This window comes from Acomys russatus, chromosome 21 (genome assembly GCF_903995435.1).
Source record: "Acomys russatus chromosome 21, mAcoRus1.1, whole genome shotgun sequence".
NCBI classification, from domain to species: domain Eukaryota; kingdom Metazoa; phylum Chordata; class Mammalia; order Rodentia; family Muridae; genus Acomys; species Acomys russatus.
The window spans coordinates 20587673-20609890 of NC_067157.1; the positions used below are offsets into that span (position 1 = coordinate 20587673).

Consider the following 22218-nt stretch of genomic DNA (forward strand, 5'->3'; position numbering starts at 1 on the left):
TACAGGACTGCCAGTATGACTTTATCATCTGACTTGCTTCTGCATGAAACCTCTGTTTTCCCTCTACACATAAGAAACTGTGTTGCTAGAGCTGGAGAGATGGTTCAGAAGTTAAGTGCACTATCTGCTCTTCCAAAGGCCCTGTGTTCAATTCCCAGCAAACACAGGGTGGCTCACAACCATCTATAATGAGATCTGGTGCCCTCTTCGGGCATGCAGGCGGCATACTGTACAAATAATAAATAAATAAATCTTAAAAGAAAAAGAACACTGGGCATGGTGGTGCATGCCTTTAATCTCAGCACTTGGGAGGCAGAGGCAGGTGGATTGCTGTGAGTTCGAGGCCAGCCTGGTCTACAAGTGAATCCAGGACAGCCAAGGCTACACAGAGAAACCCTGTCTCGAAAAACAAACAAAAACAAACAAACAAACAAACAACCCCCCCCCAAAACAACCAACCAACCAACCAAACAAACAAACAAAAAAACCAGTCTATTTCTTACACGGACTCTTCTTAACCAGCCAAATGGATGGCAGCTTCTTTTTCAAGATCTCACCCAGAAGTCAGGATTCCTGTAGAAGATAAAGGATTTCAGTACCTTTATTCAAATGTGGAACTCCAAGGAGCACGTGATCTTACAGCATTTGGGAGGTTTTGAAAAGAGAGTGGGTTCAAGATAACCCTCTGCTTCTTGAGTTCAAAGCCAGACTGGGCTCTGTGAGACTCTGTCTCAAAATAAAACAAAAACATAGACAAAAAATAAACATGGGAGGCTAAGTGTAGAAAAAATCTAACTTCCATCCAAGGCCAATGGAGAGGATGGCTTGGGTCTGAAAAAGTCTGGAAGTTTTAAAATAAAAGTTATTCTTTAATATAAGCTTAGTTTACACACAGGTTCTTTACAGTATTGCCTGGCAGGAACCGCCAAGAGATTAAGAAGTCACTAGAGGGAGCTGGAGAGATGGTTTAGTAGATAAGAACAAGAAGTTAGGTTTCCTACCATCAGTAATGAATAGCTCACAACTGCCTATAACTCCAGCTCCAAGGGATCCAACTCCATCTGACCTCTGAGGACACCTGCATATTCCCGCGTGCGTGCGTGCGTGCGTGCGTGCGTGCGTGTGTGTGTTGCACTCTAAAATAAAATTTCAGTAATTTTTCAGCTTTAGTCATCTGTATCTCTTGAGGCGGAAATATTTTCTAATTCAGTGAGAATTTATGGTTATTATCATAAATAATTTCTTAGGAGTAATTGTGTTGTTTTATGTTTATACAAATAAGAACTCTGTAAAGTTTGGTGCCATCTCTCACAGACATGCATGGTATAAAGCTGAGATAGGTCCCTCTTCCTGTGTACCAAAGCCAACGCAGACATACAACAGAAAGGCACTTTAACGACCTTGGTAAGTGGTAGTATAACCAAGCATTGTAAATATTTCATTTGGGAATTTTTATCTCAGCTGACTTTTAAAGCAATGTTAAGTCAGTTTGTCATCCTTCCTTTCTTTTTTTTTTTTTTTTTTTGATTCAATTAAATAGTGGTGTGAATAATTTTGTTCTTTAATTTCTTGTTTTAACTATACACTTGCTTTCATTCTTAAACTTGTACAAATTACACATTCAAGAATTTTTTTTTCAGCACATAGAATGTTCTCTATGTTTTCTAAGTCTCCAGAGTATGTAGTACAATGCTGAATATAAACTGAAGGCAAATATCACACAGAAGAGAGAGCTAACTGTCTTGCTGAGTGACTTTTCACGGGATGACTCTGGTTGGCCTAAAACTTGACATGTAGACCAGGTTGGCCTGGAATTACAGCAATCTGGCTGCTTCTGCCACCTCCTGAGTGGTGGAATCAAAGAGTGTGCTGGTGGCATGTGGTGGCATGTGCCTTTAATCCCAACACTTGGGAGGCAGGGGCAGAGGCAGGCAGATTGCTGTGAGTTTGAGGCCAGCCTGGTCTACAAAGGAAGTCTAGGAGAGCCAAGGCTACACAGACAGAGAAACTCTGTCTCAAAAAAACAAACGGAGGGGGGGGGGGGGGATGGGAAAGACATGTGCTGAATGACTTTCAGATAATTGAGTAATGTTCATGTTGTTTAACCTAAAATAAAGGTTTAAAATATTTTCTTTTTTGCTGAATAACCAGCAGACTGAAATTTCAAGTATATTCAAAACTTAGAAAATCAGTGCAAATAGCCCTTTCTTGTTTTCTTTTTTTAAGCAGAAGAAAAATAGACTTAGGAAAAGTGAGGGAAACTCCCAAGACTGGGAGGGGCTCCTCTCTTTTAAAGCTTTGATTTTTAATCGACACAGAGCAATTATGCAAATTGTGATGTTTTAATACACGGATACAATGCCTGGTGGTCAGAAGATCCGGGTAATTGGATGTTGTTTCTCTTTATATAATCAAAACTTGGTGGTGTGTAAAATCATCCTAGTTTTGAGCCAGGCATGACAGTAATTGCCTGTAATCCCAGCACATGGATGATCAGGGACTCAGTGTTGTCCCTACCTACATAGCTATCCTGGGCTAACTAGACCAGAGTTAGCCTGAGCTATAGGAGATCTTGTCACAAAACAAAACTCAAAACCTCTCTATCTTCTACCCTAAACATTTCCTTTTTTTCTGAAGGGTGTGGAAGTAGACATATTGTTTATAAGATTTTACTCAAATTTACTTATTTAACATAGGTGTATGTGGGTACATCCATGCCAGAGTAACATGTTGAGGCCAGAGGGCAACTTCCAGGAGCCAGCTTTCTTCTACAGTGTGTGTCCTGGGGAATTAAACTGAGGTGGTACATCTTGGTGGCAACTGTTTTGACTCACTGAGTTATCTCACAAGCCTTCTTTTCATAGGATTCCTACGTACCTTACCACCTAGTTATAGAGGGAAAAACTGGTGTTCCCTTTTGGAAAGGAAAACTAACATTGTTTTGTGTGTGTGTGTTCCTCTAATTTGCTGCTTTTTCAAAATTCTCTTATGAGAGCATGAAGACGTAAGCTTGTGGAGGTTTTTTTTGTTTTCACTCCATAATTTAAAATCCTCTAACCAGCATATAGCATAGTTCCTAAGACACAGTGAATATGCACTGCATCAATAAATGTAAACACCCTAAAAGATTAACCTAGCTTCATAAAAAATTGACATCAAACTAATATTAAATAAATAGCAAGTGGTTTAGCGGATGCATTTTTTAAAAAGCAGAGTTGATATTTGTTTAAAAACACTATTTTATATAGACTAAGCATAGAACCAAGAGAAAGAGAGAGGCTGGGAAGAAGAGAGCGGAGGTGGGAACGTCTCCCAGAGCCACAGTTGCTTCTGTGAATGTTCATTTTCAGTCTGTACAGAAGATGGAGCCAGACACATATTTATCCACCAATAAGCTTCTTTTCCCTCCAACAAAACAAAGCAAAACAAAGCAAAACAAAGAAAATTCTTCCTTCCCTTTATAAATACTTTTTTTTTTTTCTGTTTAGTGCCACAGTCACATTCACTAAGAGGAAAATGGGGGATGGAGCCATTGAAATTTTGCCTAGGTGAAGTGAAACTTTGACCTGTACGTTGTTTTCAAGGATGACGGGGTGCTAAATAAACGGGGAGCAAGGTTTCAGATACCTGAATCCTCTGGAGTTGCATTGAGTTGAATAGAGATGTGAGTTGTCAGGTTTCAGAAACTTTGTTGAGAAGAATTCTAGTGCAATTTGCTTGTCGCGGCTCCCTACCAGTCACATTAAGACACCTCTTTTGGCTGGTTGACCAATTTAAGTAAAGCAGCCCCGTATTTGCATGCTATTAAGCTCCAAATTCACACTCACTCCTTCCTTGCAGACTAAAACACATTTATTTAAATTGAAATTTGATGCATAAGAAACATATTGAGATGCTAATGAAGGGAAAGCCAAACCAGGGGCGCCACCCACCCCAGCACCCCAACCCAGGAAATGAGGGAGGAGGGTCGTAATTTATCTCAAAGGTTAAAGCCACAGCAGAAAGCTCAGCATCAGATAAAAGTGGCCCTGGAGAGAGGTGGTGCACACCTTTGATCCAGAACTGGGGAGTCAGAGGCAGGTGGCCAAGCAGCCAGGGCTATATAGTGAGGTTTTGACTCAAGAAGAAGAGAAGGAGGAGGAGAAAGGAGGGACAGAAAAAATAAAGAAAGAAAGAGATAAAGAAAAGGAAAGAAAAAGATAGATAATAGTATCTGGGACCCAATGCAGTGTTGTATTTGACCCTCCCAGTCTAAGATAGTTGTATCTTATACAGATCCATTTTAATTCCCAAAGATATACATTTACTTCCTCAGTCAAGAGGGAAACCGCCTTCACATTCCCATCCCGTAAAGCTCTACCTTAGCACTTCTTTAAGGTCTGCACCCACTCTTGTTTTCAGTGAATAATTTCCCTTTCAAAGTTAAAGACCTAGAAAGCCCCAGGCTAGAGGTATTGTCCACACGACTAAACCGACCCCCAACCATTTTGAATGCCTTTCTCTTTCTCTATTCTACTTGCTTTTGTCATTCTCTTTCTTTCTGGGCTTGAGAGGAAATTCACTCAAGCTGTGTGCTTTGTCTTGGAGATTCACTTCCCACATTCCCTCTTTTAGCAAGCATTTCAGAGCCTGCAGCTTTAACTAGTTTCTTTTCAGTTAATCAACCATCTTTCAGCAGTTTTAACCTGAACACCTTACCCCACAGTCTCTTGTGTATCTTTGCCTAGGCATTTTCGCTCCCCTCCCCTTTTTTGGTTTGTAATATTTTCCCAATTAAATTTCCAAGCTCAGTCTCTACTTCCTCCTGCCTCTTGTTTTCTCACTTAAGTCTATCAACAGCTTCTGAGATTTCTGCCTGCCTTTCTTGGCTTACGGTTGGCACAGCGTTCATATTTACAGTGCACCCATCTTCCATTCTAGCACCCATTGCAATGCCCTTCACAGCAGTCTCTACAGCCTGATGCTGAAGATACTTGGTTGTCCTGCCACATGCTCCAAAGTGACTAGGACTGTAAGCAGAGACCACCGAGTCCCTCTCAACACCAGTAGTTTTTTTTTTTTTTTTTCTTTTTTTTTCTTATTTTTTTTAATGTTCTTGCTACTCAGTAAAATAAGAGTTATCCTGTGCTCAAGGGCAGCCTGGTCTACAGAATTCTATGCCAGGACTACATGGTGAGAGCCAGTCTCAAAAGAAAAAGAATCATCTACCAGTTTACATAAGACAAACCTTTAAAAACCTTAACATTTGGACTGGAGAGATGGCTCAGTGGTTAAGAGCACTGACTGTTCTTCCAGAGGACCTGAGTTCAATTCCCAGCAACCACATGGTGGCTCACAACCATCTATAATGTGATCTGATGTCCTCTTCTGGCCTGGGGTACAAGCAGGCAGAGTACCGTATACATAATAAATAAATAAATCTCCCCCCCCCCAAAAAAAACCTTAACATTTCCTCTGTGTATCTCAAAATTCCAGAAATGTGTTTGTAAACAAAAGTAAAAATGTAAAGAATGAAGTCATCTTTCCTACTAAGAAGCACAGTCCTAGCTGGGCGTGGTGGTTCACGCCTTTAAGCACAGCACTTACTCAGGAAACAGTGGCAGGTGGGTTGCTGTGAGTTCAAGGCCAGCCTGGTCTGCAAAGTAAGTCCAGGACAGCCAGGACTACAAGAGAAACCTTGTCTCTAAAAACAAAAATGAAAACAAAACAAACCAAAAAACCCCAAACAAACAACAAGGCACAATTCTGGAAAACCATCTGCCATCCACAGCTACAATGATGTACAAATACATTAATACATTTGCTTACAGCCAGCATGTAGCAAATCTGCAACACCTGTGCTGGCAAGTACACACAACAGGGAGTTCAAGAGTTAAATGCCAGCCTGGGCCAATATGAGACACTGCCTAAAAAAAGAAAAGACAGACAAAAAACCCAACCATAAATTTGCTTTTAAAATGTTGTTGTTTCTTTAAATTTTATTAATGACTGCTCTACCTGCATGTACACCTGAAGGCCAGAAGAGGGCATCAGATCACATGATATATGGTTATGAGCCACCATGCAGTTCCTGGGAATTGACGAGCAGACTTTGCTCTTAACTACTGAGCCATCGCCCCAGCACCATAAAAATACTATTGTAAGGCAATCAACCAATCACAACTTAGTTTGTTTTTCTGCAACCAATTTTGAACTGATACCATAGAAATTTTATTAACAAAATAGATTTTGTTGTTGTTTTGATTTTTTTTCCAGACAGGATCTGTTTTCTCTCAGTGTAGCCCTGGCTGTCCTGGAACTCACCTTGTAGACCAGTTTGACCTTAAATTTACAGAGATTTGACCATCTCTGCTTCCCAAGCACTGGGATTAAAGGCGTGTGCCACCACGCCCCGCAAGCAAATTTTCCTGTAAATTAAATAAAATTTGTGTTTGTAAAGAGGGAAAGAGGAACAGGGGTGGATGATTTTAGTGAGTGTGGTGTAGTAATCTTGGGTAAGCTCAGTACAGATGATGGGGTATTATCTGTTTCAAAAAGAATTTCTTTAGGGGTCTGCATTTTTTTTGGGGGGGGGTCTGCATATTTTACCATAGGGAATGATAAATGCTTCAACGGACAAATATGTTCATACTGGGTTCAACATCACAAACTTTTTTTTTTTTTTAGTGTCCTAGTCAGGTTTAATTTTCAACTTGACATAGACTAGAATCTTCTGGGAGAAAAAGCCAACACTGAGAAATAGCCTACATCAGGTTGGCATGTGTGCATATCTGGGTACATTTCTTTAACTATTAACTGATGCAGGAGGTACAAAGCAATGAAAATACTCCTGGGCTTTCTAAGAAAGCTATATATTCACGAGTGTGTTCATTAGTGAGCCAGAGATCTAGCCATCAAGAGTTTACCAGTCATAATTCTTGCTTCCATGTTTTTTTTTTTCTGTTTCACATTTCTTTTTTTTTTCTTTTTTTTTATTAATTTATTCTTGTTACATCTCAATGTTTATCCCATCCTTGTATCCTCCCATTCCTCCCGCCCCCCATTTTCCCATTATTCCCCTCCCCTATGACTGTTCCTGAGGGGGATTACCTCCCCCTGTATATGCTCATAGGGTATCGAGTCTCTTCTTGGTAGCCTGCTGTCCTTCCTCTGAGTGCCACCAGGCCTCCCCATCCAGGGGACATGGTCAAATATGAGGCACCATAGTACGAACATCACAAACTTTATACTAAAGTTTACTAAGCTTTGTGTGTACCAGAACAGCACATCCCCCCAATACTACCTACAATTCTTACATTCTTTTTTTATCAGTTAAAAATGAATTTAATAAACCAAGCGTGTGGTTTGCACCTTTAATCCCAGCACTGGAGAGGCAGAGGTAGGCATATCTCTGTGAGTTTGAGGCCAGCTTGGCTATGTAGTGAGTTTCAGGACAGTCGTAGCTATGTAGAGAGTCCCTGACTCAAAAACAAAACAAATCAAAACACAAACTAGCTAACTAATAAATAAATAAATTTTGGAAGGCCCGAGAAGATGGCTCGATGTCACCAGGTCTGAAGATCTGAGCTCAGCTTTGATGTGGAAAAAGGGAACCAACTTTCACAAGTTCTCTTCTAACTTCTGTTTGTGTACACACACACACACACACACACACACACACACACAAATACACAAATATAAGAGACAAAAACAAAACAAAAATTTTTTAAAAACCTAACTTCAGGTTGCTGAACACAAAACCATGAAAGTCAGGTTATAGTTTCTGCTTCTATAACATTATTTTCTTTCTTTAACTTAAAGACAAACAAACCTTAAGGGTGGGATAATCAAGAGAAGGAGAGCACGCTGGTATCTTAAACGCCGAGATCTCAAATGGTACCTCCTTAAGTCACTCCAGCGAGAAGACACTTGAGGATTTCATATCCCAGGAAGACATTGCTATCCTTCTTTGTTCTGCTGTCTGTTTTAGTGTGAACGGCTTAGCACAGTCGGATGGATGCCTGGACAGAGGCTAAGAGGTGTCCCGTGTCTAGCCACAGGAGCAGCACTGAAGCCTGTTTATGGCAACTGTCCTAGCACAAGCCCTCTTGGAGGACATCTGGGAGCCCTCAAAGGAGCTGCCCACTCTAGGAACTAGGCTTCATTCCTCAGGCCTTCAGAAGCCCGAGTCTGGTGTGATGAGAGAGCCATGAAGCTGTGGGCCAGGCAGTCACCAGGCAGAACTCTCTCCGCTGGAGGGGTGGTGTGTGTGTGTGTGTGTGTGTGTGTGTGTGTGTGTGTGTGTGTGTGTGTGTGTGTGACGTCCTCAAACCCACTTTATACCAACACAACGTATCTGGGAACTCTAGTTTGCAGTTGTTGTTTTTAATAAGAGATAGCGAGAGAAAGAAGGGGCGGGGGAGACCTCTGACATCTCCCTGCAGATTTAAGTGTTAAATTGTTGGTATGAATAGGCCTGAGATATAAATTTTCACTTCCTTGGAGAGCTGGTAGAGGTCAGTATCAACATTTCAGTCAAAACGTACATACACTGATATATTGTCCCAAATATAGAACACATCTTCTTGTGCTTAACTGAAAGAATAAGTAAAAATACCCAAGGCAGGACGGGAACGGAAGGGATAGACATACCACCACACGCCTCTGGTTGTGAAATCTCTTTCCAATGCCCACCGTATCTTTCCTTTGTTAATTGTCCATGTTTTAAGAGGAAGAGAATTAGGTCATAAAAAGATCCCTCACACCCACCTCAAGATTCACACACCTTGGGCAACACAGAGCAAGTCTGCACTAGTAAACGTTGCCCCCCCCCCCATTTTTATTTATTGCACTTTTTTTTTTAATTTAGAAAGTGTAACGTAAAGCGTACTTCTTTTTCACTCTCCCAGGTCAGCTCCGGAAGGGACGCACTACATAATCCCAACACTTTAGGAGTCACAGCCGAGTAGTGGCGGCCGTATACCTAGGGCTGTTTCTTTTTCTTTTTCTCCTCATCAGCACATTGAAACTACAACTTTATCTTGACCTGGTTGCTTCTTCTGCCTGCTCAGCCCCACGCACACCAACCTCCTCCCCACCTCCTCCCTGCCTTTTCTTCCTCCCTCCCCTTTCTCCTAGCCCCTCCTTCCAGTTGAGTCAGTGGCTTGAAACTTTTAAAAGCTCTGTGCTCCAAGTTAGAAAAACGCTTTTTACGAGGTATCAGCACTTTTCTTTCATTGGGGGAAGGCGTGAGGAAAGGACCAAACAGCAGCATACTTTTAAACTTTAAATAGACAGGTCTGAGAGCCTGAACTCTTTTCCTCTGACTTCAGCCTCCAAGAAGCTTCACCGCTTTGGCGCGCCGGCTTCACTTTCAATAAGTGAAAGAGTAAGTTTTGAAAAACCCACTTTACCTATTAGCGTCTTTTTCTGTAAGGGAAATTCTGCTCTTGTGGCTTATAAATGCGTTGTGTCTTCGACTTACGATACTGTAGGTAGATTGGTGATCTTCAAAGTGCCTTTGTAGTTTCCATGTGCTGTTTCCTATCTTTGGTTGTCTAAAAAGCTCTGCTGACAATGCAACAGGTAAAAGGCTTCAACTTTTTCCAGCTAGAGTAAAGAACCAACTTACTAGACTTGGCTCTTTGTTGCGAAGCCTAATTTTACCCTTCTGCAGTCACTAAGGGAGAAGGTGTTGCAGAAGGTGTTGCGGGGGTGGGGTGGGGGTGGCGGGGGCTTGGGTCGGACACCTCAGTCAAGTTTGCTTAGCGTGCTTCCTACAGTGTTGTACACTGTGTGCTTTTTTTTTTTTTTTTTTTCTTATGGAAATCCGGACGGCCGTGGTGTAGCCTTGAAAAAGCAGCCTCCTTTTGTACCAGTGCTTTGTTGAGAAGCTGAGGCAACTTGAGTTCCACGTGGTTCCTTCTTAGACTATTCAGGATTGAGCCTGAAGATACGTAGATCCAGGGTGCTGCTGTATGGGCTTTTAGGCCAACAGTAGTTACTTTGTGGAAGCCAGCGCGGCGCTTCGGGACGAACCCACTCAGCACGCACACACAGCCAGCTTTTCACTCCACGCTGGCAACTCCAGGCATGAGAAATCTTGAATGGGTGGTGGTGGTGACTTACGGAGCGTTAGAGGAGGAAAAAGGCGTTTAGAAAGAGTGCGTAGCAAGATGCTTTTTTCCAACATCAACTGCTAAAACACAAGCTCCTAGAAGGAATAGGAACCACGGATTTTTGGTGTGGTGCTTTAGAAGGAGTTGCTCCCCCCACCCCCACCCTCGCTCCCGCTCCTTCGTCTGCCTGCGGGGACCTGTAGCTGCTTCGGAGCTGATGGGACAGTTTTGAATTGACGCTACCAGAGTGCTAAGCAGTAGGCAAAGATGTTAACCGCAGTTTAAAAGGGGTCCGTCTGAAAGCTGTTTTTTTCTGTAAAGCACTTTGAACGGTGTTCATTCTGTCCCGCCTAAATCAAGACCGAAATAACTCAGGCAGGATGGGTCTGTGTATAAGGGTTTTGTTTTGTTTTGTTCCAGATGAGGATGAGTCTAAACGAAGTGAAAGCTTTAGGGAAGAGGCTTGCGCGGGCCCCTCCTGCCATCTTAGCATCCCGGGCTCCGCTCCCGCTCCCCGCAGCCTCGTGGCTTCGCGGTCCTGGAGGGGGAGGGGGAGGCTAGGCTCGCGGAGTGAGGGTCAAAGAACAAGTGATTGACTTCACTCATATTGTCCCTTGCCTCCTGCGCACCTCCCTTTCTCGTTCTTTCTCTCCCTAAAACCGTCGGGTGGCTGAGTGGAGCCCCCTGGGAAGGGCCTCTGAACACCTAGGGAGTCCTTGTGCTGGCAAATGCACTTGTAACACTCCTGGAAACTTGAAATTCCCTAAGAATGAGGCGGGGCGGAAGGAGGGGCAAAGGAGACCCTTCGAGAAACCCGTGAGACAGCTACTGACGTGAGCTGAGGCAAATCCGTTCAGGATTGGGAAATTCAAACCTTTACTTCCTAGCAGAGTTCTCCCGGTTCGTGCCCTCGGGTCCACCCAACGTTCGCTGGGCAGCTCAGGCGGTGCTTTGGACCTGCGCTTCCCGGCCGGCGTCCGGAGGCGAGCTTCCCTTTCCTTCCCAGTGCTGGGATTCAGGTGGGAAGACAGGAATTCAGATCTAAAACCTACCGGACTGTATTTAGAGGTGGGTTAAAATTTCCTTTGTTCCCCAACCAAAAGCGTAGTGCCTGGAAGGTGATGAGTTGGCATTCCAAAAGACCACTGGGCAACCTTGAAGGACCAATAGTGTCCCACATGGAAGCCTGGTGTTAATTTTGGGTGAGGCTTGCTGAAAATAAAAGCCTGAAGAATAAACTATACTAATGAGGACATTAAGTACCTCAGGGAGCACATTAGTTAATTCGGCTTGGTAGGCCAAGTTTAGTGAAAATGAGCCCAGGTACAGACTGAACATTCTGCCCAGGTGAGAGGTTGAATGGCACGTCCAGTGGCCACCTGTCCTTTGCCTGGGGCTCTTTGGTGTGCTTTGATCTTCCACTGTCTAAACATATACCATATTTTTTTCTAACGCCCCCCCCCCTTTTTTTTTAAAGTTCTTCAGCATCGCCCGGTCATCGCATCCTTTGCAATTGGGATTTTTGAATTTCTGACCTTCCACGGGAAATTTGGTTCTAAAGCTAGCAGCAAGCAAGGGAAGGGTGCCTTTCCTTCCGGATAGGGAGCAGCGTTTGGTTGGTTAGAACTAGTTTCCAATTCCTGCAGAGTAGGGATGGTGGGTACTGTGTTGTGCTTTCTTGGCAGCACAACTCATGTGAACTGTAGAAACTTTGTATACCCCTAGGGAAGGGAATGATAGGAAAGTCACCCACTGATTAATACCTGTGGCTCCACCTTTCCTGTTATAACTTCCTTTCAAGATTCTGTCTGACTTTTGATGTTTTGAGGCTTATCCAGCTCAGCACAGGAGAGGAAAAAAAAAATCATCTTGTGTGTATCATTAGAGTCTGCATTCAGGGTAGATACTTCCAAGCTTAAACAAACAAACAAAAAAATCCCAGCTGCTTCTAGGTGTGAATTTGTGTTTTGAACTATTGGTAACCGGCTAAATTCTCCACTCTCCATGACTTTTTGTTTGCTTGGTTTTGTTTTTCTCTGTGTGTGATCTTGCTTGTCCTGGAGCTTTGTAGACCAGGCTGACCTCGAACTATGTTGTTCTGGACAGTTTTAGTTACTGATTTTCTATAGAAGAAAGGTGCCAAAATTAAAAGGCAGATGGGATAAATTTACAGTTCTTTTGATACACTTTGTCATGGAATACATGGGTGACCTCACTCAGTGCTTATTGAGGCAAACAGCCTGTACTTAATGTACCTAAGTATCCTAAACCTGTCTTAACAGATCCCAAAGTAACTGCATTGTTTAGTAGAGGGTGTGAGTGGAGACAGATGAAACAACAAGTGGTAGGTTTTGAAGTTATTTGGATGACAGTTGAATATGACTTTTAGTCTGTAGCATCTACCCCCCCCCCATCCCCACCCCTAAAATTGACTGAGCAATCCTTGTTTGCCGGGGAGTTGAGTGGCAGGTGAGAGAGATTGTTGGTTCACCATCTTCCTTTGGGTGGGGTGCCTTAAACACCGATTATTTCGTTCTGTGGAGTCTGGTCTGTTTGGAGTGTGTTCAGATGAGGATGTATCAGAGCAGAACAAAGAAACCGATGTTTCCCACTCAACCTGAGAGGCTGAGAATATTAAGGAATTCTTTACAAAAGAATCGAGGTAATCTGAAACCTGTATGTCAGAATTTGTAACAACCATGTTTATATAGAATAGGTTTCATTGGCAAAAGAGCTGAGCACACTCTCCCGGTACAAGGCTGTAATGGTTGAGTTTTACCAGATTTGGAGATGTTTTCCGTGGTGCTGGATTCAGGTCACCTTGATGCTTTCGTGGAGTCAGACCGTGTAGGGATTATTATACAACACTGACTAGTTAACGTCAGCTCTTGTCCGTCTCCTGTTTGGAGCCATCTCCCTCGTTTGTCATTCCTGAAATAAAACTTTCAAGCAGGCTGCTTCTGTGGCTGTGTCCTTGGCTACTGTGAAACCATGTTACGATCTATCAGAACGCTTAGAGCTGGGGAGGGTTAGGGGAAATAGGGGGGGCATCTCCTTGAGGGTGTTAACCAACACTGAGGCTAACAACTCACAAATGATTTGAAGCCTGTTGTTTCAACAAACAGCAGTCCTTCAGCATATTGTCACGTGAGGTTTTTAGACACTTCTTTAAGGCAGGGAGAGAACATGCGAAGCAGTGGTGCCTTGTGCGTCTGAGTGTTTTACATGAATGTACACCATGAATGGGCCTGGTGCCTACAGGTTCAAAGAGGGCAGTAGATCCTCTGGAACTGAAGCTATCATAGGCGTGTTGAGAGCCAAACCCACGTCCTCTGCTAGAGCAACAAGTGCTCCTAACTGCTGGGTCCTTTCTCCAGCCCCTCTGGCTTTAAGAAGAGTTTTTTTTTTTTTAAAGACCTGACTCTGACCTTAAGATTGTCAGGATGCTTCTATGTCCTCAGATTACAGCTGCCAGGCCAGCTGAGCGTCCCCTGAACTCCCGCTTGCAAGGATTTATGCAGCATGCCATATTCTGAGGTGTCAGAGGTGTAGCTGTGGAAAAACCAGCTCCCTCCTAGGGGTCACATTCTAGAGGGGGATCCTGACAGTAAGCAAATGTGTGTTATGTACGGGGCATAGAGGAAAGCTGTTTTAAAAAACATTAAGACAGGGGAAACAGGAAGTTCCGGGACGTGGGGAAGAACTATTTCATAGTTACTGCTCAGGCAAGTTGGTTAATAAGGTGACACCTGAAATGAAGGAAAGTGCGGGGCAGGGCAGAGATGCAAATATTTTGCCAAGTAGAGCAACAGGAAAACTGGAGAGAGGTGAGTCAGGCTAAACGCTACGATGCTGGGAGCAAGCAGTCTCATCTTGAAGATAAAGCTTATCTGCACATTAAATTCAAGTGCGTTAATTATACGTCATTTTAAAATTGACTCCCCCATGCGCCGCCCTCCCCCCAAAAGGAAATGGCTGGAAGTGAAGAGGTAAGGTCAAAATAGAGCATTTAAAAGTATAAAGGGCAGGTTTCCTTATAACAACAGTTAAAGAAAAATGGTAGGAAGGGTCTGTATTTTTAGAGGCATACCCTTTTTTGGGGGGGGCATGGCGCTCAAAAAATACACAGCAGAAAGCTAGGCATGGCGGCACACACCTTTAATTTATCCCTTGAGAAGCAGAGACAGGCATATCTCTGAGTTTGAGGCCAGCCTGTTCTACAAAACCAGGACAGCCAAGGCTACACAGAGAAACCCTGTTTCAGAAAACCAAAATAAACAAATAGATAAAATAAAGAACCTTCATCTAAAATCACTTTGTCTCCTTCCAAGATGACTGCTAGCTAGGCGAGGTGCTGCACACCTTTAACCTCAGCATTCCAGAGGCAGAGGCAAGCAGATCTCGGTCTGAGGCCCATCTGGTCTACATAGGAAGGTTTTTTTTTTTTTTTTTTCTTTAAATTTGGACAGGGTTTCTCTATAACAGTCCCGACTGTCCTGGAACTCGATTTGTAGAACAGGCTGACCTTGTACTCATAGATACCCAACTGCCTCTCCTCCCAAGTGCTGGGATTAAAGGTGTGCACCACCACTGGCTGGCTCACAGTGAGAAGAGCAATCAGTGCTCTTAACCATTGAGCCTTCTCTCCAGCCCCAAATTGTAAACTATTCTAAAGACGACTCTTTTAGGTTAAACAGTTTCCATTGGTGAGATCTCGGGCAGTGAGAAGGAGTGAGTGACAGAACCAGAGGAGCCAAGGGTGACCTCAGTTCACAGGTGCCAGAGAGCTGCTGTCCCCAATTACTCTGTACCTTGGACTAAATATTTAGACTCTCTGGCTCTTTCTCCTTCCCAGATGTTCCACCACTCAAGTATTTTGGGCAGGAAAACACCCAAACTTCAGAGGAGCCACTGACCGGCTGTTTGCCTACATGGCTTTACTTTAGAACCAACCAGGACATTTGTTTTAAAAAGTAATAAAGAAAAGACAAAAGCTGGTTTCCCAGGCCTAGACTTCCCAGGCACTCAGATTCAATGCACTCTTGAGAAGGCCAGGCATGTATGTATACCAGCAAATTCTGTTGTGTGGCTGGTGTAGAAAGTAGCTGTAAAAAAAGACCCAAGTGGGTCCTCAAGAGGATCACACTGAGTGTCTGGGACTTTGAGCATCTGGCCTATGACTGTGGAAGAGCAAGTGATCTAACATGGTCTGCAGAAAGTACTAGAATAGTGACCGACCCAGTCACTGTCAAAAATCTGCTTCTTGGGGTTGGAGATCCAGCTAATTTGGGTACTTGCTTGAGCCTTTAATCTTGGCAGAGCTAGTAGGAGGACCAGACCATACTTCTATGTATTCCTATAGGTTTTGAGGACAGCCTGGGTTTCATAAGACACTTAAGTATGTGTGTGGTGGTGAGGGTGATGAAAAAAAGAAGCTATATCTGACAACTTTGCACAAATCATTAACTTAGATCATGGCATAATTGGAAAGTTTCAACGTGAGCATCTAGAATGAAAGTGAGCAAGCACCGAGGCACCATGAAACCTGTTTTCATGTCTACCAAGCAAGGCATACACATGTTCTGGTACATATAGTTTATAACTTTAAAAGAAAAATAGAAAAAAAAGGGGGCGATGCCGGAGACCCTGTGAACATAAGATTGAGCCCCTTTGTTATAAAAGAGCATTAATGTTGCAACTTATACCTAGATGTGGTTAGTGGGAAGTTTGCCACAAACTTAAAGCTAGCCTGGGCTACATGGCAAGTAAGCTAGAAGAAGACAGCAGCATATAGCAAGACGCTATGCTAAAGAACCATTTATAATTATCATCATCGTCATCATTGTGAAGATCTAGAAAAGTGAAACACAACTGTGGGTTGGTGACAGTGAGCGACTACAAGCAGACAGACAGGTAACTAAGTTTGGAGTCACAAGATGAACCCTGGCATTAAGCGTTATTTGATGGTGTCTATGATAGTGGTAATGACCGGTGTCTACATGTTACAAGAGCTGGAGTGCCCAAATTGGGTAATTTATATCTTATTCTGATGAAAGACTAACTCATTAATGCAAATGACTGCTGCTGCATGGGTGCTTAGAGAAAAGACAGCTTTGCAATTAAGTGGCTGGTGCGATAAATAAAAGAACCCAGGGAACCGACTGGTGACCCAGTTCACATCCCCTGACACTGGGATTTTTTTTTTTTTTTTGGTGGAACCTCAGAAATATACAAATTCAAGTTTCTTACTCTATACTCTAGAATATTAAAAACTTCCACCAGCAGCCCTCAATTGTATTTCGGTATGAAGAGCAAAGAAACACTGACTGGTTAGATGTCTCTGTGGGGCCCAGCCTGCCTCTGAGGGTGCTGCTTGATCTATTGCCGTATGATCAGTGATGAGATGTGTGCACTTTGTTTCCGCTACCCTATCCCCCAACAATTGGATATCTGAGCAAAAGCAGATGACCCTGGCAGAATATTACAGCTCTTTACAAACAGAAGTGGGGCCAATTTACACATCATCACATAAGAACTGTCTGGATATGGCTCCAAAAGTTTTCCTTGTTTGCTTGACCCTTGTGGACTGCCCTTCAGTCCTCCTCTAGCATTTTCTGCTAAATTAGAGGCTTTTTCTTTTATGTTCTCGAACCATTATCCTGTCTATCAAGATTAAATTATTCCCTTCACTTCAAACCTCCCTGACTATTTAACTCTGGACTCTTCCAGCCTTTACTTCTCTGTGTTTAAAGTTCATATACCAATGTCACTTTCTGAATTGCCATTTCACAGTCTGAAATGGCCTTCCAGAAAGTGGAAGGAAAGATTCTTTCATCTATGACTGTTTAGAAAATATTATAGGCCAGGCGTAGTGGTGCATGCCTATAATCCCAGCACTCAGGAGGCAGAGGCAGGCAGATCACTGTGAGTTCGAAGCCAGCTTGGTCTACAAAGCAAGTCTAGAACAGCCAAGGCTTCACAGAGAAACTCTCAGGGGGGAAAAAAAACCAACAATAAAAATAAAAATTGCATGGACCACACCTTACTCTACTAGTTTTGGCAAGAGTCTGGCCATCATCAAAGATATCCATGGAACTGGGAGAGGTTCATTAGCCCCTCCCCTCCCTCAGGAGCTATATAGGCAGCTAATTGTTGAATCTTTGACTGTGTCTTCTAAAAGGCTCTAGTGAGAAAACAGCCTCTTCACCGGCTTCTTGTTGCTCTGTCCCTGGTTATAGGCTTAACATTTTAGCCCTTGATGTCTTGGAACTTGCTGTGTAGACCAGGCTGGCCTCATTTATAGTGATTCTCTTGTGTCTACATGCTGGGTGCAGAAAATTATAGGCATGAGCTACCTACCACCCCTGGCTAGGGTCAACTGAATGCACTGGATGGAGGCAGTAAGAGAACTGCTAAAAATGAAAACTACCTCAAAAGAAGAAAGGGGTGGGCCTGAGAAAATGCCCTTTTTTGTTTGTCTTGTTTTGTTTTCCCCAAGACTGGGGTTTTTCTGTGTAGCTCTGGCTGTTCTGGGAGCTTAACTCTTTAGTAGACCAGTCTGGCCCTAAATGTAGAGATCAGCTTGCCTTTCTGCTGGAATTAAAGGTGTGGGCCATACCACTGGGCTGACAAATTGAACTCAGTTGAAGTGTGTATATTATTGTCAGGGCAACCTCAATCTCATATCAGTTTTCTAGCCTTGTGCTAAGAAACAGGCCAAGCATGGGAGGCAGCACATACCTAGAATCCCAGGAGGTAGAGGCAGGAGGATGGCAACTTTAGAAAAACAACCTGGGCTAATATAGGAGGCCCATCAAAGAAAGGAAGAGAAATGGGAAGATGTCCTTAATTCAGAACTGCACAAATTACATGCTTGATATATCGTGAAGAAACATCTCAGTAAAAATAGGAATAACTGGCATGTCCTAGAATCTTCAGAAGCAAGGTCCTTTGCTCAGTCCTTACTTAGGGGCCTATATTTTAATAATACACTTTGCTGAAATGTGCATATAGACCCTGGTCTCCTAGATAAGAACTGTCCTCATTTATCAGGCAAATAAAATAAGCAAAGACACTTGGCAGGGCAGGGAAAGCCTCTCAGGCCACAGGACAAGGCAGGGGCAAGGGACTGGTAAATACATCCTGAGAAAGTTAGGGTTGCCCTTCTTCCTGTACTAGCTAGGTGCTATTGCTTTTTTGGTTTTTTGGTACAGTGTTTCTCTGTGTAGCCTTGGCTGTGCTAGAACGTTCTGTAGACCAGGCTGGCCTCATACTCACAGAGATCTGCCTGTCCCTGCTTCCAAAATGCTGGAATTAAAAGTCCTGCGCCCCCCCACCCCCACCGGACAAGGGGCTATTCTCTGGCTTAACTTTATCTTTGGAAAATGCAGCCAGATTTGCACTTGGATTCTGTTTTGGTTCAGGTTGAATCTGCCTCCAGACTCATCTGAAGAAAGAAAACTATTTATGTATGAAACCGTCAATTTGCAGCGTATAATCACTGTCCTTCTCTCTCTCTCTCTCTCTCTCTTCTCTCTCCTCCTCTCTCTCTCTCTCCTCTCTCTCTCTCTCTCCTCTCTCTCTCTCTCTCTCTCTCTCTCTCTCTCTCTCTCTCTCTCTCTCTTTCTCTCTTTCTCTCTCTCTCTCTCTCTCCTTAGGAGGTGCCCAGACATGGGTGACTGGAGCGCCTTGGGGAAGCTGCTGGACAAAGTACAAGCCTACTCCACGGCTGGAGGGAAGGTGTGGCTGTCGGTTCTCTTCATCTTCAGAATCCTGCTCCTAGGGACCGCAGTCGAGTCAGCGTGGGGTGACGAGCAGTCGGCCTTTCGCTGTAACACTCAACAACCTGGTTGCGAGAACGTCTGCTATGACAAGTCCTTCCCCATCTCTCATGTGCGCTTCTGGGTCCTTCAGATCATATTCGTGTCTGTGCCCACGCTCCTGTATTTGGCGCACGTGTTCTACGTCATGAGAAAGGAAGAGAAACTGAACAAAAGGGAGGAGGAGCTCAAAGTGGCCCAGACAGATGGTGCCAACGTGGACATGCATCTGAAGCAGATTGAGATCAAGAAGTTCAAGTACGGCATTGAAGAGCACGGCAAGGTGAAGATGAGGGGCGGCCTGTTGAGAACCTACATCATCAGCATCCTCTTCAAGTCCGTCTTCGAGGTGGCCTTCCTGCTGATCCAGTGGTACATCTATGGGTTCAGCCTGAGTGCCGTCTACACATGCAAGCGAGACCCCTGCCCCCATCAGGTGGACTGCTTCCTCTCCCGTCCCACGGAGAAAACGATCTTCATCATCTTCATGTTGGTGGTGTCGTTGGTGTCTCTCGCTTTGAACATCATCGAGCTCTTCTATGTCTTCTTCAAGGGCGTGAAGGATCGCGTGAAGGGAAGAAGCGACCCTTACCACGCCACCTCCGGCCCTCTGAGCCCATCAAAAGACTGTGGCTCTCCCAAATACGCTTACTTCAATGGCTGCTCCTCACCCACGGCTCCACTCTCACCTATGTCTCCTCCTGGGTACAAGCTGGTCACGGGCGACAGAAACAATTCTTCATGCCGCAATTACAACAAGCAAGCGAGTGAGCAAAACTGGGCTAATTACAGCGCGGAGCAAAATCGAATGGGGCAGGCCGGAAGCACCATCTCCAACTCCCACGCCCAGCCTTTTGATTTCCCCGATGACAACCCAAATGCCAAAAAAATCGCTGCTGGCCATGAACTCCAGCCATTAGCCATCGTGGACCAGCGACCTTCCAGCAGAGCCAGCAGCCGGGCCAGCAGCAGGCCTCGGCCTGATGATCTGGAGATCTAAACAGGGGCTTGAGCATCAAGATGCCACTCAATTGTGGAGGAGAAAAAAAAAGGGTGCTTACAGAAAGTGCACCTGGGGTGTTCATTTTGTTCCCATGGAGATATGGTACTCAATAACCTCAGTGATGAGGCGTAGAAAGCAGACATTACAATACCTAGTTCCTTGGGGGTGTTTGGGGTAGCTGGGTGGAACAGGTGGGGATAAGGGAGGTACATACTGGTATTTAATGTAGTAGATTGAAAGAACTTAAATTCTAGTAAGAGTCGCATTGGGTGAACATAGATAGGTAAGGGCTTTCTCTCTCTGCGCCCCCACCCCAACCGAACCTTAAGAATGGTTCTGCATATGTGAGTGAGTGGGTGATAAATTTTTTTTGTTTTGTTTTGTTTTACTGAAAAACTGAGATTGCTTTGGCCAGGAATCTATGCTGTTTCAGCATTCATTTCCCTTATGAAAAGACACATTGTCTTACATCCTTGCTAAAACATTCCAGTGTTTAAAAATCAAGTTGCAGTTTGCAGATAAGCTTTCTAGGTCTGACCCTCCTGGTGTGGATGGACCTTGTGCTACTAAACATGATTTTCATTATTGGTACCATTCAAAGTTGCCGGACAAGGCTCGAAGAAAAAGGATTGTCCGTGTATTTGCATCTCGATGGCTTCTTTTTTCACATCTGTCCCACCCCCAACGTTATCATCCTTAGTTTTTTTTTTTTCACACTCACCAAATGGTTTCTATCCACATTTTTTTTTTTTAAAACAGTCGCAGTGTCATTTAGTGATTTCTTTTTGAGTTAGCATCAGGGAGGCAAGCCATGCTTGGTATTTTACAATCACTTCTTTGTGTGGGTGTGTATGTGTGTGTAAGTGTGTCTTATTTGTCACTATTGGTACAAGCAGAGGCAGTATAAACTCAACAAACAGAGATTCGAATCGATGCACATGGTGTTCAAATTTGAACCTTCCTCGTGGATTTTTGTGGTGTGGGCCGATATGGTGTTTACATTATAGAATTTCTGCTGTGCAAGTAAAGCACACTTTTTCCCTAAAAAATTTTTTCCCATGTATCCTATTATGGATACTGGTTGTTAATTATTACTTTCTTCCCTCCTTTTAGAATGTAGCAGTAATGCCATTACTGAAATGATTTCCTATCTTTGAAATATAATCATTGATGCTTGAATGATAGAATTTTAGTACTGTAAACAGGCTTTAGTCATTAATGTGAGACTTAGAAAGACAATGCTTACAGTGGACTATCAAGTGTGCCTAAAGGAGTTTTGTAGTAACTGGTAATCTGATTTTTGTCCTACACATTAATTCAGAACTTATATTCTGAGTTTAACAGTCTTTAGAGTGACGAGCAACTTTGACGTTTGCACTAAGCTTTTATTTGAAATACAAGGAGGGGAGAAGGAGGTTTCAGCAGTAGCAGTGCACATGTAACTAATTTATTTGAACTATATTCTAAAGACATCTACCGGTTTCTTCAAATGCCTTTTTTAAAAAAACTCATCACAGATGATTGGTGATATGTTGAGTATCCTATTTTTCTTGCACGTGAGCTACATAAATGGTTTTGTTCAATGAAAAGCTAATTTGTTTGACATTCCATGTTAAACTACTGTCATGTTTCAGCTTTGTTGCATGTAATGTAGACCTAGCCCATCCAATCATGCTTGGGAGACTGTTCTTTATTCAATAAAGTTTTAATTTAGTATAAAGATAGCCTGTGAGTCTTGTATGAGTTGTTTTTTTTTTTTGGTAAACTTAATGCATTTATGTATTCAAAGTTACCAAAAATAGATCACATTATAGTGTTCTTTTTTTTTTTTTTTTTTTAATATGGCTTAATATTTTGTCTGACCATATGTTTGTATAGCGTGCCTGCAGTGGCCAGAAACAGGTGTTGAATCCCTTAGGACTATAGTTACAGGCAGCTGGGAGCTGCCATGTGGGTGCTGGGAATCAAACACAGATCCCAGATCTTTGAAGAACTGCCGTTGTGTCCTTAACCACTGAACCCTCTCTCCCGCCTTAAGATCCATGTGTTTTGTTTGTTTGTTGGTTGGTTGGTTTTTCCAGACAGCTTCTCTCTGTGTAGCTCTGGCTGTCCTGGAACTCAGTATGTAGACCAGGGTTGGCCTTGAACTAGGAGATCCAACTGACTTTGCCTCCCTGAGGGCTGGGATTAAAGGCATGGGCCACCACCACTCCCCAGCTGAGAAAAAGACACTCGATATAAGCTGTGTGTTCTGTGCATCACTGATTTTGAAACTTTGGGGGTAACATCTTAACTGAGA

The 22218-nt window shown here is 43.4% G+C and overlaps 1 protein-coding gene across 1 annotated transcript; it reads left to right on the top strand.

The window, feature by feature from the left end:
- Positions 1 to 9156: 9156 nt before the first annotated feature.
- On the top strand, positions 9157 to 20394 carry Gja1 (gap junction protein alpha 1). Its single transcript, XM_051164151.1, has 2 exons — positions 9157 to 9367; positions 18755 to 20394. The coding sequence occupies exon 2, from the start codon at positions 18768 to 18770 to the stop codon at positions 19914 to 19916; it is 1149 nt and encodes a 382-aa protein (XP_051020108.1). The 5' UTR covers positions 9157 to 9367; positions 18755 to 18767; the 3' UTR covers positions 19917 to 20394.
- The last annotated feature ends 1824 nt before the right edge of the window (positions 20395 to 22218 follow it).